Here is a 14,084-nt window from a genome sequence, read left to right as displayed (position 1 = left end):
GTGTCCTGCAGAGTTCAGTTAAACACACCTGAACCAGCTTATCAAGGTCTTACTGGGCCTACTGGAAACAAACCCTGCATCCAACATCAAATACTTCTCTACTATATAGTATGTGAAAAACAGTACGCCAACAGATTAGTGTGTCCGAATTCATAGCATTAAAAAAAAAAAAACAGTAGGTGAAAAGTTCACAGATAACTTACTACTTCCAGCGAAAGAAGTTCCTACGCAATTTCAGACGCAGCAAAAGCCACTTGAAGGCAAGCCTGTAAAGTTAGTAAAAAAAGCGCAATGCCTGCTAACGCTAGTACGCAGGGATATTGGATCCGACAGGAACGGCGCAACACGCTTAAAAAAATAATAATTTGAAAGTTTTTACTGAGTCACAGATTTGTTACAGATTGTTTGATATGTACGGATTATGTGTACATGCCTAACCAAAATCACCAGTGATTTCTGATATGTAATGTCAGATTTTTTTTATCTCTAAATCATTTATTGTTAGTAAATGAAACCAGTGACTAAAACGGTCAACTTCACATTGTTTCTCTTAGTAGGATGAAAATAATCTCTTATGTAAACTGTGATTAAAGTATATAGAAAGCGATTAAAGAACGCTCCCTTTGCAATTGCTGGAAATGTCAATCAAACAGCGCGAGTGTCCTGGACTCCCATTAGAATCAACAAAATCTCTTATTTACATTGTGTTTGCACTGTTAGTTATGACGAAAGCATTCATTAGTGTGCAGAAATCGAGTTACAATGACGAGATCACTGCATTCATGTGATCTACAGTTCTCATCTCTCCAACCTTTCGTGCCAATCTAAATATGATTCATATAGATCTAAAACATTGTTATAATCCACACTTTTCATGATTAGACAACCTTGAGAGCTGTAATAGTAAAAATTTGTTAAAAGTTTTCGAGAGAGTCCACATGTAATACTTAGCTATTTCATATGCAAAGATGTTAGCCAATCACAGCAGTGGGCGTTTACACTGAAGTCTCACAGCCAATCACAGCAGTGGCCGTTTACACTGAAGTCTCACAGCCAATCACAGCAGTGGGCGTTTACACTGAAGTCTCATAGCCAATCACGGCAGTGGGCGTTTACACTGAAGTCTCACAGCCAATCACAGCAGTGGGCATTTACACTGAAGTCTCACAGCCAATCACAGCAGTGGGCGTTTACACTGAAGTCTCACAGCCAATCACGGCAGTGGGCGTTTACACTGAAGTCTCACAGCCAATCACAGCAGTGGGCGTTTACACTGAATTCTCACACAGACACGCCCCTTCAAACAGCATTCAAATCAGAGGGCTAAAATCAGGGTTAGGAAAAAATGGCTTTTATTTCTAAATTACGACAATTTTTGATGTAAAAATCATACTAACATTATAAGTGCACCACAAGAAACCTAAAAAATAAATTAATGTAGTTCATGACCCCTTTAAAAAGCATTTTCGGTTTCGGTTTTTGGGCAAGAGCACCCAGAATTTTTATTTCGGCGCATCCCTAGTAACTGTGAATTTCAATCACGGATGTCACTGCCATTGTATGATTGGCTGGAGTGTCTCACATGATCCAAGTTAGCCATTACGCTTTTTCCCATGGTGAAGCCACAGACCTTCGTATCTCCCAATAATAAGACCATCTCTACAAGAAACCTCCAGGCATGTGTGTTGAGGAAAGTTGGAGATTGGATGCCCCTAATCTAGATGATATTGTGATTTTAGGACAAACTCCAAATTTACTTGTTGCTCACTTACAACATTTTTTCATATGAGTGTGAAGGCTTGATGAACTTTTAAAAAACTTCTCACACTGACTGCACTGGTACGGGTTCTCTCCAGTATGAAGTCGCTCATGTGATTTCACGTTTTCAGAACGAGCAAAACTCTTGTCACAATATGAGCACTTATAAGGTTTTTCTCCAGTATGAATTCTTTGGTGCCGTTTCAGATCGACATTTCTTGTAAAGCTCTTCCCACAGTCACAACACACATGATCTGTCACTTCATTATGTGTTTTCTGGTGCCCTTTAAAACTCTTAAGCCATAAAAAACTCTTTCCACAGAAGGAACACACGTAAGGCTTCTCGTCTGAATGAACTTTCAGGTGTTGTTTTAGACGTGATGATGTAATAAAATCTTTACCACACTGATCACAGTTAAAAGGTTTTTCTCCAGAGTGAACGAACAGATGATGTTTGAGACCTTTGGGACATATGAAACTCTCTCCACACTGAGTACAGTAGTACGGTTTCTCTCCAGTATGAAGTCGCTCATGTAATTTCAGGTTTTCAGAACGAGCAAAACTCTTGTCACAATATGAGCACTTGTAAGGTCTTTCTCCAGTATGAGTTCTTTGGTGATTTTTCAGTTGGTCAGTTCTAGTAAAGCTCTTCCCACAGTCACAACACACATGATCTCTCACTTCATCATGTGTTTTCTGGTGCGTTTTACAATGATCCAGCCTTGAAAAACTCTTTCCACAGACAGAACACACATAAGGCTTTTCATCTGAATGAACTTTCAGGTGTTGTTTTAAATTTGGTGATGAATGAAAATCTTTACCACACTGATCACACTTGAATGTTTTTTCTCCAGAGTGAATGCGTAGATGTTTACTGAGATCTGATGCACAAGCAAAACTCTTTCCACACTGAGTGCATGGATACGGTTTCTCGCCAGTGTGAATTCTTGTGTGTTTTTTAAGGTCTCCTTTGCGACCAAAACTCTTTCCACACTGAGTGCAGGTTTGCTGCTTATTGGCTTTTGTTCTTTGTGTTTTGATGCTCTGCTGTTCCTCCTCTGCTTCATTCAGTTCATGTTTTTGCGGTTTCATCTCCATCCAGTCTAAAATAAAAAAAATATTATGTGGTTAAAATAAGTTCAAGTGAAATCTGATTTAACAGAAAAAAGCAACAGAGCAGCAACATCAAGTATCAGATCTTTGATTTGCCAAAGGTTAGTTCTGTCTCTTTCTTTTTAATCAGTTCAAAATGTGGATGACAAAAGCTATACAATATTATGATCATTAGATGCATTTTATGTCTCATTTATTAGGGATGCACCGATACCAGTATCTGTATCAGCCCGATATTGAGCTCATGCACTTTTACTCGTAAAAATGCTCCGATACCAACAACCGATAACAGGCAGCATGTGTACAGTGTTTGTGTCCAGACATTGACACTCGCAATGGTCTCCTGGACGTCAGCGGGAAGACCAAAGCTCAAAGCTAGCGGCCTCTGATGGGCCATACGCATAGCTTCCAAATGTCAGGGCGAGGATGCCATATGCTGCCCTGAAGCTGGGATAGTAGATCCTCCCTGACCGGAATCTCCCAGGGGGGGAATTCCAGAAGAGTAACCAGCTCCGAGATCCACGGCTGGGACGGCCAGAATGGGGCTATAAGTAGGAGACGGGCTCCGCTCTCCCTCACTCTGGACAGAACCGCCTGGATCAACTTGACGGGCCATGGGTGGGTGAATGCATCTATCCCCAATGGTGCTGGGGGGCTCAGGGAGAACCAAAGTGGGCATTGGGACGACTCCTGTGATGCAAAGAGGTCCACTTCTGCTTTTCTGAACACGTCCCAAATCAGGGCTACTGTTCGGCGGTTCAACATCCATTCCCCCGACCTGAGCTTCTGCCTCGACAGAAAATCTGCTGCGAGGTTCAGGACCCCAAGGACATGGACTGCCCTCAGTGAAAGGGACTTGTCCTGAGACCACAGGAGGAGGTGGCGCGCATGCCTGTCCAGGGTGCGCGACCGTGAACCCCCCTGCCGGTTTACATGGGACACTACCACCATATTGTCTGTTCTGACAATGACATGGTGCCCTTCGAGAAAAGGGAGAAAGTGAAGAAGGGCCAGGGAAACAGCTCTCAGCTCCAAGCTGTTTATGTGCCAAGAGAGAGTCTCCCCAGTCCAGACCCCACATGCTGGACTGCCCTCGAAAACCGCACCCCAGCTGGTCAGAGAAGCATCTGTCGTAATGATTTGGAGATGGAAAACTGCACCCATGCCGACCCCTTTCCGAAGGAAGAGGGGGTCCCGCCAGATTGAAAGGGTGCGGAAGCAACTGCGCGACACCATCAACAGGCGAATAGCCGGTCCTGTGGACCGGGCCCCTGAGAGCTTCATCCACCACAGAAAAGGTCTCATGTGTGGAGCAACCCTAGGGGTAGCACAGGGGAGGCTGCGGCCTTGAGCTGGGGTAAGAACACTCTTCTCTGTGTTTAACCTCAAGCCGAGAGACTGAATGTGACGAAGGACAATGTCCCTGTGGTGAGTCACTAATTCCCTGGAGTGGGCTAAAAGGAGCCAATCGTCCAGGTAGTTGAGTATACGGATGCCTGAGGAAAACAAAACGTGCCTCAGAGGATGCGAGCGGCAGGTATCAAACGCATCGGAGGCAGGGGGAGAAAGTTTAACACGTCTCCTTCCTCCTGCGCCGGACGGTTTGAACGAGGTTGAATAGGAATTGCACTTCGAAACACGTTGGGGGGTGAAAGTGGCAGGGTTGGAGAAGGAGAGCAAGTGAGAGGTGGGCAGAAACGCTTGCGCGGTCTGTCCCAACCTCGTAAATCGGGGGAAGCTCTCCTTTTTCTGACCTGAGGGTAAGGAACGATTCGAGGAAGCTGGAGCAGAAGGTTTGTTAGACCGCTTCAGCTCAAGACGCCTATGAGGTCACTGGCGGGGAAACGGGCGACCACGGGCTCCCCAAACCGTAGCTGGTGGGGGATGAGCCGAATCACTCCTCCTAGCGGTGAACAGCACCCAGTTCTCATCAGCACCCAGTTTGCACGTCTAAATTAGTTGCTTACATTTAAATGAGCATACAATAGCATAATAAGTATTTTTAATGAACATAAAGGTCCATGTTTAATAAAAATGTTATTAAGGAAATGTTTAGAAAATTAGAAGCTTCATACAGTGCGCGAATATTGAATTTAAGTCTGTCAGCTGTCACGTTATACGCTTGAAAAAACGTCTGCCTTGGCAAGTAGCCTAGTAAACAAAGTCGGTTATATCTCGTGAATGTAGTCAGGATCTACACGGGTCCGGGTCCAGCTTTTGAAATAATAGATGGGTCTGGGTCGGTTCGGTGTAGCACATTACGGGTCTCTCCGGGTTCGGGCATGAATTTTTGGACCAGTGTAGACCTCTATGGTGTAGTATCAAAATTGGAATAAAGAATTGATATTTCACTGGTGTCTAAACATTTGAACCACTGACCCAATCCTCAGCACTGAGCCCTGCTGGAGCTGCTCTAAATATGTGCTGTACTATTAAATGAAAGATAAAATATGAGCAATAGAATGAAGACTGAAAGTAACAGAAGCTCATACAGGCTTAATTAAGCATGAAAATAACTGAAGGAAATATATATTTGATGAACTAATTAAACAAACTAATATGATTTATATTCTTTTGGTTTCTCTACCAATAAATTACGAAATTACAAATGCAGTGAAAATACAGGTATCGGTTACGGTATCGTCTCGGCGAGCACCAAAAATTAAAGTATTGGTATTGGACTCGTTCTGGAAAAAGTGGTATCGGTGCATCCCTTTCATTTATTAATTGAACTGAATTAATCTGAAACCAAATCTGTTGAACTGAAGCTTTGATACCTTAATGTTTGTCAACAGTCAACAATGAAGAATCAAGAATGGACACCAACCTATTTGTTCCTCGATATCTTCATGTTTTATTCTGGATGGTTCTGGATCACTCATGTCTTCAATCTCCTCTTTAATAAACTCCATCTTTAACAGTCACACAGATTTCAGCTGCTACTCCTGGAGTTTGTCCTTCTCTTGTAGGATGATGGGAATATTCCCAGTATTTATTGGTGAATTGTTGTCGGAGGGGCTTCACTGCAGGTGTGAACTGTGATCACTGTGTGATACTGACGCCCACAGGACCAGATCTGGAAAAATCAAAAACAAGTTACTGAATTTATACTCACTGGATTACTTTAAAGTGCCCCTATAACCTTTATTGTCTCACAATATACATTGCACATCACCTCGTTTCTCAAAAAGTCTGAAAAACAGTTTGTTCAAAGATTCTGTCTCTTTAAGCCCCTCCTTTTTGCGAGCCTGCTCTGTTCTGATTGGTCAGATGGTCCAGTCTGTTCTGATTGGTCTACAGTTTGCGCATCAGAAACGAAACGCCCATTCCTGGAATTGCTGATGACTCATTTTAGCAGTTCAGAATTGATTCCTCCTTTTAGGAGACAATCCCTTTATTTTGTTGTATAATATCAATGAAATGTAATTACCCTTCCTCCTTGTTTATTGTAGACACATTTTTGTTACAAATATTTAGCCAATGTTTTGAATATAATGCATTGCTTAAAATTTTCTTAATTTATTTTGTTTCTAAGAAATGCCTTATACAGTATTGGCAGAGATGTACAGTATTTATTAGCAGAGAAGTGTGATTATGTGTGTGCGCTCAAGGACACAAAAGACTCCGGTTCTACTACTAGAACCTTAATAGGAAGTTAGCCATCTTGGTTGAGTTTACTTTGAGCTCAAGGACATGAAAAGGCGGACAGCTTGCACCTGGGATTGCCTTGAGAAGGATCTTGGAAGTTTTGGGAACTTACATCAATCAAGAAAATTAAAACATAACTTCAGGCCGCAAACAACAAGAGTATAAAAGACTGATGAGCCGATTGCCTCTTTGGGATACTGATACTTCATTAAACCCTAGAAGCCCAGAGCTGAGGACAAAAACCCCCAAACTGAAGACAAGAAGACCACAGCTGACTACACCTTTGACTGAAAGTGTGATTAAGTTTCACTTGACTTTACATTTTTGTTTATTATAAAAAGAAAAAGTAACCAATTAAAATAAATGTAATTGATTACAAAAACTGCCTACAGAGGCTTTGATTCAAGACTTTGAATAAGAACATAACACAAGCAGTCTTGTATTCAAAGTGCTTATAATTTAGGCCAGACTCGACTTAATTTACGTATCCTGAGAATAATAAATAATAAGGTTAAAGGTGTTAAGATCAAAGTAACGCAAAATAATTTGTTATGCACTTTGATTTTGAATTTGTTATGCACTTTTTTACTTTCACAAACGGCTATATTGCACACTGCATTAAAGATAATATTCGAGAAAGCATAATGGGGCACTGTACAGCAAATGCCTTTAACCCTCTGGGGTCTGAGGTGTCTTCTGGGCCCTTGAGGAGTTTTGACATGCCCTGACATTTGTGCTTATTTCTGTTATGTATAAAATTATGTACATGCATGAAATTATGTATATTTCATGGCAAAAGTCTGATTACACTGTTTTCAGCACAAACTGCTTCGAAAATATGTTAGCAGCGTGTATGTAAAAGTTCACAGTTTTGAGAATATTACATTTATTTAAAGTTTTTACAAATTTTAAATCACTGAAATAAGGCCATAAAACCCATACTGAATATTTGTTCACAGACTTTTGAAAACTGGATCATGTACCCTAGAATTCTTGCTTCAAAACGATGTGAAAATCATCCTGCCCACTGTATAAAACAATACATTGATTTAAAATTTGTAAGACATGTTTTGCGTAAGGCGGCAGTGTGTTATGTGTTTCTCCTGATGGCCGTATCAGTTGCATGGGACTAGAAGGAAGAATGCGAGATTTAAAAGAATGGCAATAACATTGTATTTTATTTACAACACAACAAAATCAAAATATACATAACGAAGGAAAAATAGAGAAATTAGAGAAATCTAATTGAGATTTTTCTGGTTAACATTCCGATTTAAAATTCACAAATATATAAAGAAGGTTTGTTGTGCCTACTTGTAGGGCTGCATGAAATAACAATAATTTTACTTTACAGAAAACTTTAAACTGTAAATCTTTAGAAAGAAACACTTCAGTACACTCCACAAAAGAAAAATATATAGTTTATCATAAGAGTATGGTCTTTCCTTCTTTCTTTCTTTCTTTCTTTCTTTCTTTCTTTCTTTCTTTCTTTCTTTCTTTCTTTCTTTCCTTTCTTCAAACCCTTTCTATCTATCTATCTATCTATCTATCTATCTATCTATCTATCTATCTATCTAATCTTTCTTTCTAACTAATCTTTCTTTCTTTCTTTCTAACTAATATTTCTTTCTCTTTCTTTCAAACCTTTCTTTCTTTCTTTCTTTCCTTTCTTCAAACCCTTTCTATCTATCTATCTATCTATCTATCTATCTATCTATTAGGGGTGGCACGGTACATGAAAAAACATCCGAACCGTTCGGTTCGCTTGTCTCGGTTCGGTGCGTGTGTGCGTCGCGCGGTTCGCACGGTTCGACGCATGCGCAATGTAGCCTTGTGCCCGTGCTACTGCTAATACAATGCTAAATCATAAATCAGACAAATGTAGAATAACATTACAATGTCCAGCAATCGATTTAAATAGTACACTGGGTTTACTTAGACATTTAATGAGATCAACTCCACTAGGCTATATGTTGTTTTTTTCACGTGAATAAATAGGCTACATAGATCGACTGTTCCACGTACCGGTATGTACTTTAATGGTCCAGTGGCAGAACTTGCCAAGCGTGTCAAAGGTTCTGAGTTCTAATCTGCACTCGTATATTTTTCTTTTTCATCAAAACCGATTATGTTTATCAGCGGTTGTATATCAAGCAGGGACAGATTTGTATGAATTTTGTTTTGTGATTTCATCGGAACGAATAGAGTAGCCTAGAGTCTCCTCAACGGACTGAAGCGCGCGTCTGAGTGAAGAATGTGCGGCCGCTGCGGTGTGTGCGCGAGCCACGAGAACACTGTATCAGCGCCACTGATCGCAACGGCAACGAGCACTTTGATCACTTGATTAAAAAAAAACACATTTCAGCGCTAGATTGCTTCTTATTTAACAAACGAACGAAACGAATACTTTGCTAGTTAACTGGAAATGTTTTATTTATTTGTATTGGTACATCCGTGCTGGGACATAATATCAACCCTGGCAAAAAGTGGTGACAAATAACTGTCCGACACAGCCCAGAGAAGCTGCGTTTTGCAAACACACCCCATTTATGAAATAAATAAATTAATAATTAGATAATTCAGCTATATATCATATGCTGAAGTAAATTTTTGGAGTGTTAAAGATTAAAAGAAAAAAGAACAACAAGAACCGTACAGAACCGAAAACCGTGACCCTAAAACCGTGATACGAACCGAACCGTGGGTTTTGTGAACCGTGCCACCCCTACTATCTATCTATCTATCTTTCTATCTATCTAATCTTTCTTTCTAACTAATCTTTCTTTCTTTCTAACTAATATTTCTTTCTCTTTCTTTCAAACCTTTCTTTCTTTCTAACCTATCTATCAATCTATCTTTCTAACTATTCTTTCTTTCTAACTAATCTTTCTTTTTTCTTTCTATCTTTCTAACTAATCTTTCTTTCTTTCTTTCTTTCTACCTATTCTTTCTACCTTTTCTTTCTTTCTTTAAGTATGGTCAACATGGTAGTACTGTAAGGAAAGTATGTTTCCCATACATTAGCCTAACTTATTTGCAGCGGTTCGCCACATTATCAACATTGACCGCCACAGATAGATTTCAGAGTTTCCCAGTCATTAACTAGACTGTGGCTGCCGGAAATATATAAAATAAAAAGCTCTTTAATGTCATGCTTTGCGCCATTGCTGTCAAACGAACTAAAATCAAAAGCGCGATATGGCTTTGTGCCCTTATCCAATCTCTGCAATTTACGTAAATAATTAGTCTGTTTTGCACTGCCTTTTTAAAGCAAAGTGCGCTCTTTGCTCACATGATCAGCTCGTATCCAGTGTTTTCAACATCTCAGGTCGTAAAGATCATATTTACAGGTTGAACGCACATGAACGCCACCACAATGTCGTAAATACGAGTGGGAAGCTCAGGTTTTATGAGTTGGGGGCTTGTCAGTGAGAAACATGGTGAAATCCCACATTACTTAAAGGTATTTAGCAGTGATATTGTCAGGCTTTTCTATTTACAGCGAAGTAAGCTAATTGACTACACAATATATTTTAGCATTATAATATGTAACGATAAAGTATGCAGCGGCTTCATAAATTAATTAAAAACATAAAAAAGCAAAACACACCTGATGCACATTCCTTGATCTTCATTTTCTAGAAGTAGAGTTTAAGAACCTTGCTGTATTTTTGTGTAATTATTAAAGAGAAGGTACACCGCCATCTCACTCCAACAGTCCTTGCATTGTAAAACGTAAGTTAGGCACAAGGGGAGTGAACATTTAGACATAGAGTAAAAGTATCAAACATAGGACGTGCATAAAAGTTAGGCTAGCTTTTCTTTTACACGTGTGTGAAATCCAAGTGACGCAAGTGTGTGTTGCTGACTTCTTCTGCCGCAGCATTAACGAGTCACATGATGGATTTAGTGCATCACTAAGTAGTCAATTTTAAAAGGCAGGCAGCAAATGATGATTGAAAATGGTTTGTTGTAGCTTGATGGATAGAATTAAAAGAGTGCAGGTAATGGGATAAGCAAGTTGACATTGTAATTATAACGTAGTGTGTGTGTGACCTTTGTCTTGTTTTTGTTCAAAGGACTTTAAAGGGGTGGTTGATTATGATTTCACTTTTTTAACTTTAGTTAGTGTGTAATGTTGCTGTTTGAGCATAAACAACATCTGCAAAGTTACAACGCTCAAAGTTCAAAGCAAAGGAAGATATTTGCTTTTAAAGAAATTGCTTTTTAAGGACTAGCCTACAACAAACGGCTGGTAGAGACTACACAACATTCCTCCCGGGTTAGTGACATCACTAACCCTAAAATTTACATAAACCCCGCCCCCAGAACACGATTCATAGATTATCATGACAGAATATGCTAATCAATGACTAGAAGATAACTACACATAAGCTACATAAATTATATTCATCAACTAAACATTCAGAAATGTCCTGTTGCTTCTACATGTTGTCACTTCTTCTTGAGTCTTTCCATTTTGTCTGAATCCGATTTGAACATAAAAGGCTAAAAGTTTTTTTAAATTTTCAGCGTATATGTCTGTGTGAGGTAAAAGGACACAAGCTCTTGAAGCTCCGCCCCCTGTGCCGGGAGCAGCAGCTCATTTGCATTTAAAGGGACAGACACAAAACTGTGTGTTTTTGCTCACCCTGAAAAAGCGACAACTTTAACATGCTAGGCATATATAAAAATATCTGTGGGGTATTTTGAGCTAAAACTTCACATACACACTCTGGGGACATCAGATACTTATTTTACATCTTGTGAAAAGGGCATTATACCACCCCTTTAAGTTTCATATCTTAAGTTTGTATTTTTATACATTTTATTTAGCAGAACTTTAATATATTTTGATTTTCCTCTTTTCTGTTGTGACAATAAAACAAACAAGTTTATTTTTAAACTGCATTATCATGTTATTTTAGTGAGGCTGAGGACTGGATTTTTTTTTTTTAAATATATATCGGCCGATATATCGGATTTTTAAATCACCAAATATTTGTATCGGTATTAGCCTTAAAAATCCTTTATCGGTCAGGCTCTAAAAACAACTACAAGTTATTTAGCTAGGAACACTGTTTTGAAACAACGCCAATGTCTATGGTAACAACCTAAACTGTAAAATGATGTCAAAAAAATATATGAATTAAACAACCTTACAGTTCAAGTAATACCAGTTTTACACAAATAATTTTAGCAAAACAATAAACCTCACATTTAAGCCTACTAAATGATTATGTATGTAATGTTATATGAACAAAAAACGGCAGACAGGCTGAAAGAAAATGCACGTTCACTCTCTGACAGAAGGTGGCATTTATGGAAAAGCAGAAATGCAGCAGTTACTCCGAACACAAGCATATATATATATATATATATATATATATATATATATATATATATATATATATATATATATGCCTATAGTTCTAGAAAAAATTAAGAGAACCATTGCAAAATGATCAGTTTCTCTGGTTTTACTATTTAGGTATGTGTTTGGGTAAAATTAACATTTTTTGTTTTATTCTATAAACTACTGAGAACATTTCTCCCAAATATATATATTTGTTATCTTATTTGCTGAAAATGACAACTGGTCTTTTTAACTCTTTTCTGAACTCTTCCTAAGTTAAAACATTAGTATTGTGTTGTTTAAAAAATTTATATAAACTTATTTTCTTTCCATTATTCGAGGTCTGACAACACTGCATCTTTTCTGTTATTTTGACCAGTTTTCGTTTCCAAAATAACCAAAACCTGGTTCAATGACCATGGTATCACTGTGTAATTACTGTGTGATTTCATGTAATATTCTTATTTTTTTGAAATCCTGTTTTCGTGGGTTTTATGAGCTGGAAGCCCAAATTATGTACAAATAAACAACTAAATACTTGACATTGTTTAAGTTGTGGGCCCTGAATAATCTATGGAAGTTTAACGTTTTGAGTGGAATTATGGAAATAAATAAACTTTTCCATGATATTCTAATTTTTTGGAAAGGGTCTGTATATATATATATATATATATATATATATATATATATATATATATATATATATATATATATACACTTTACCTTGATTACCCTTGATTATTCTTGTCCGTCACGCGTTTATTTGTAGACTAAGTTACTTCACGTTTTTGGTGTATAATTCCATTGCTCTTCACTCTCGTCTTTTCAATATGCACATTAAATAAAATCAGACTATAAGTTTACGGTTCTCTGTCGTTATTGAACAAACACTCCTGTGATCCGTTTTGCAACATGATTCAGTTAAAATCACAGCGCTACATACCTGCTATGCTGGAGACTTTTACCACTTATGAATGCATCCAGATGTTTGCTTTTCTCTCCGTGACTACAAAAGCAGTAGACTACAGTTGTTAGCAGTTAGCACTAGCATTATCAACAAGACGCTAGGGGCGGTGGTGTGGGAGAGGAGCTGAGTAAATTCAGCCTCTCATCACACAACAGCAGATTCGACTAGGAGCAAGTAATTCAGATATCTGAAAATATCGTTGTGACTAGTCGAAATTGAATTAGAAATGTCTCTAATTTATTCTGTGCATGTTTCGTAAAATAGTATTAAGACTAGTAAAAATGTATTTAGAGATATGGTTTTCATTTAGAAACACTTATCATTCAATTCTTCAGGTATGTTGGACTTGTGCTGCAGAGAATTGAAGGGAATGTATGGAAGTAAAATAATGTCAAATGTTTTTTTTTTAAATAAAAAAGCCTGTTGAATTGCACTACTTGAAAAAAATAGGCATTGCATTAACCATGTTTGCATTTTAATGCATTGTATTTTTAGGGATTGCATTTTTATGGGCTGAAATTCAACATGGTTGAATATTTAAGCTGTGAATATTTCAATTAAAAAACATTTCAAACACATTTTCATTATTAAAAATTCAATAATCCATATTCACCTTTCATATTTCACTTCCAAAATATTCAAACTGTTTACAAATACAACCTATAATATTCAACAGGCAATTTTCGGTCCATTTTATTTCGCTTTGCAAATTCGCTTCCACAAATTCAGTGGTTCAAATTCGACAGTAAATTCAACATTGACATCCAGGAACTGCAGGAAAAGCAGTAGATTGCTGAGCATACTATTCATCTGCTGTTAGTCTACCTCACCAGCAGGGGGTGCAAAAGCGCGTGTTGTTGACGAAGACCAGCAACAGTTAGAACAAGTCATTCCTATTTTTATTGATGCAATGTATACAAAATGTAACAACAATGCACCCATTGCCAACAGAATGCAGAGGGGGAAAAAACTAAACAGGGCTAATAAAGGAACAAATGTAAATAAGAAAAGAAGAAAAGGGAAACCATGAGGGTAAGAAATTAATTTAGAGTATGCTAATTAAAGGCACTGCAAAAAGAAATGGTTCTGATTGCTTTCTTATTTACTTAAGATTAAATAGATTTGAGATATTATTTAAAAAAAAAAATTTAAATGGTTTATTGTTGGTGAACTTGCATTTGTGGATATTAAAATTTGCAAATAAAATACATTTATAACAAAGCTTTTAGTTTCTTTAGCAGA

The 14,084-nt window shown here is 37.9% G+C and overlaps 2 protein-coding genes across 7 annotated transcripts in view; both read right to left on the bottom strand.

Annotated features, from left to right (window-relative positions):
• LOC311296638 (uncharacterized protein) overlaps nucleotides 1-14,084 on the bottom strand; it is a 121,844-nt gene that overhangs the window by 29,757 nt on the left and 78,003 nt on the right. The window lies entirely within an intron of this gene.
• LOC311296647 (uncharacterized protein) overlaps nucleotides 1-14,084 on the bottom strand; it is a 35,547-nt gene that overhangs the window by 6,557 nt on the left and 14,906 nt on the right. For 3 of the 5 annotated variants that reach the window (XM_084418523.1, XM_084418521.1, XM_084418522.1), the window contains one exon: nucleotides 1,477-2,861. In XM_084418523.1, coding sequence (XP_084274649.1) covers nucleotides 1,765-2,861 — 1,097 coding nt within the window. In that variant the 3' untranslated portion in view covers nucleotides 1,477-1,764. Of the gene's footprint in view, nucleotides 1-1,476; nucleotides 2,862-5,698; nucleotides 5,948-12,818; nucleotides 13,001-14,084 lie in introns of those variants that run through there. The other 2 variants (XM_084418520.1, XM_084418525.1) reach the window with 2 other exon arrangements.

Source organism: Rutilus rutilus (assembly GCF_951802725.1).
Source record: "Rutilus rutilus genome assembly, chromosome: 9".
Lineage (NCBI taxonomy): Eukaryota > Metazoa > Chordata > Actinopteri > Cypriniformes > Leuciscidae > Rutilus > Rutilus rutilus.
This window is presented reverse-complemented; position numbering and strand designations above follow the sequence as displayed.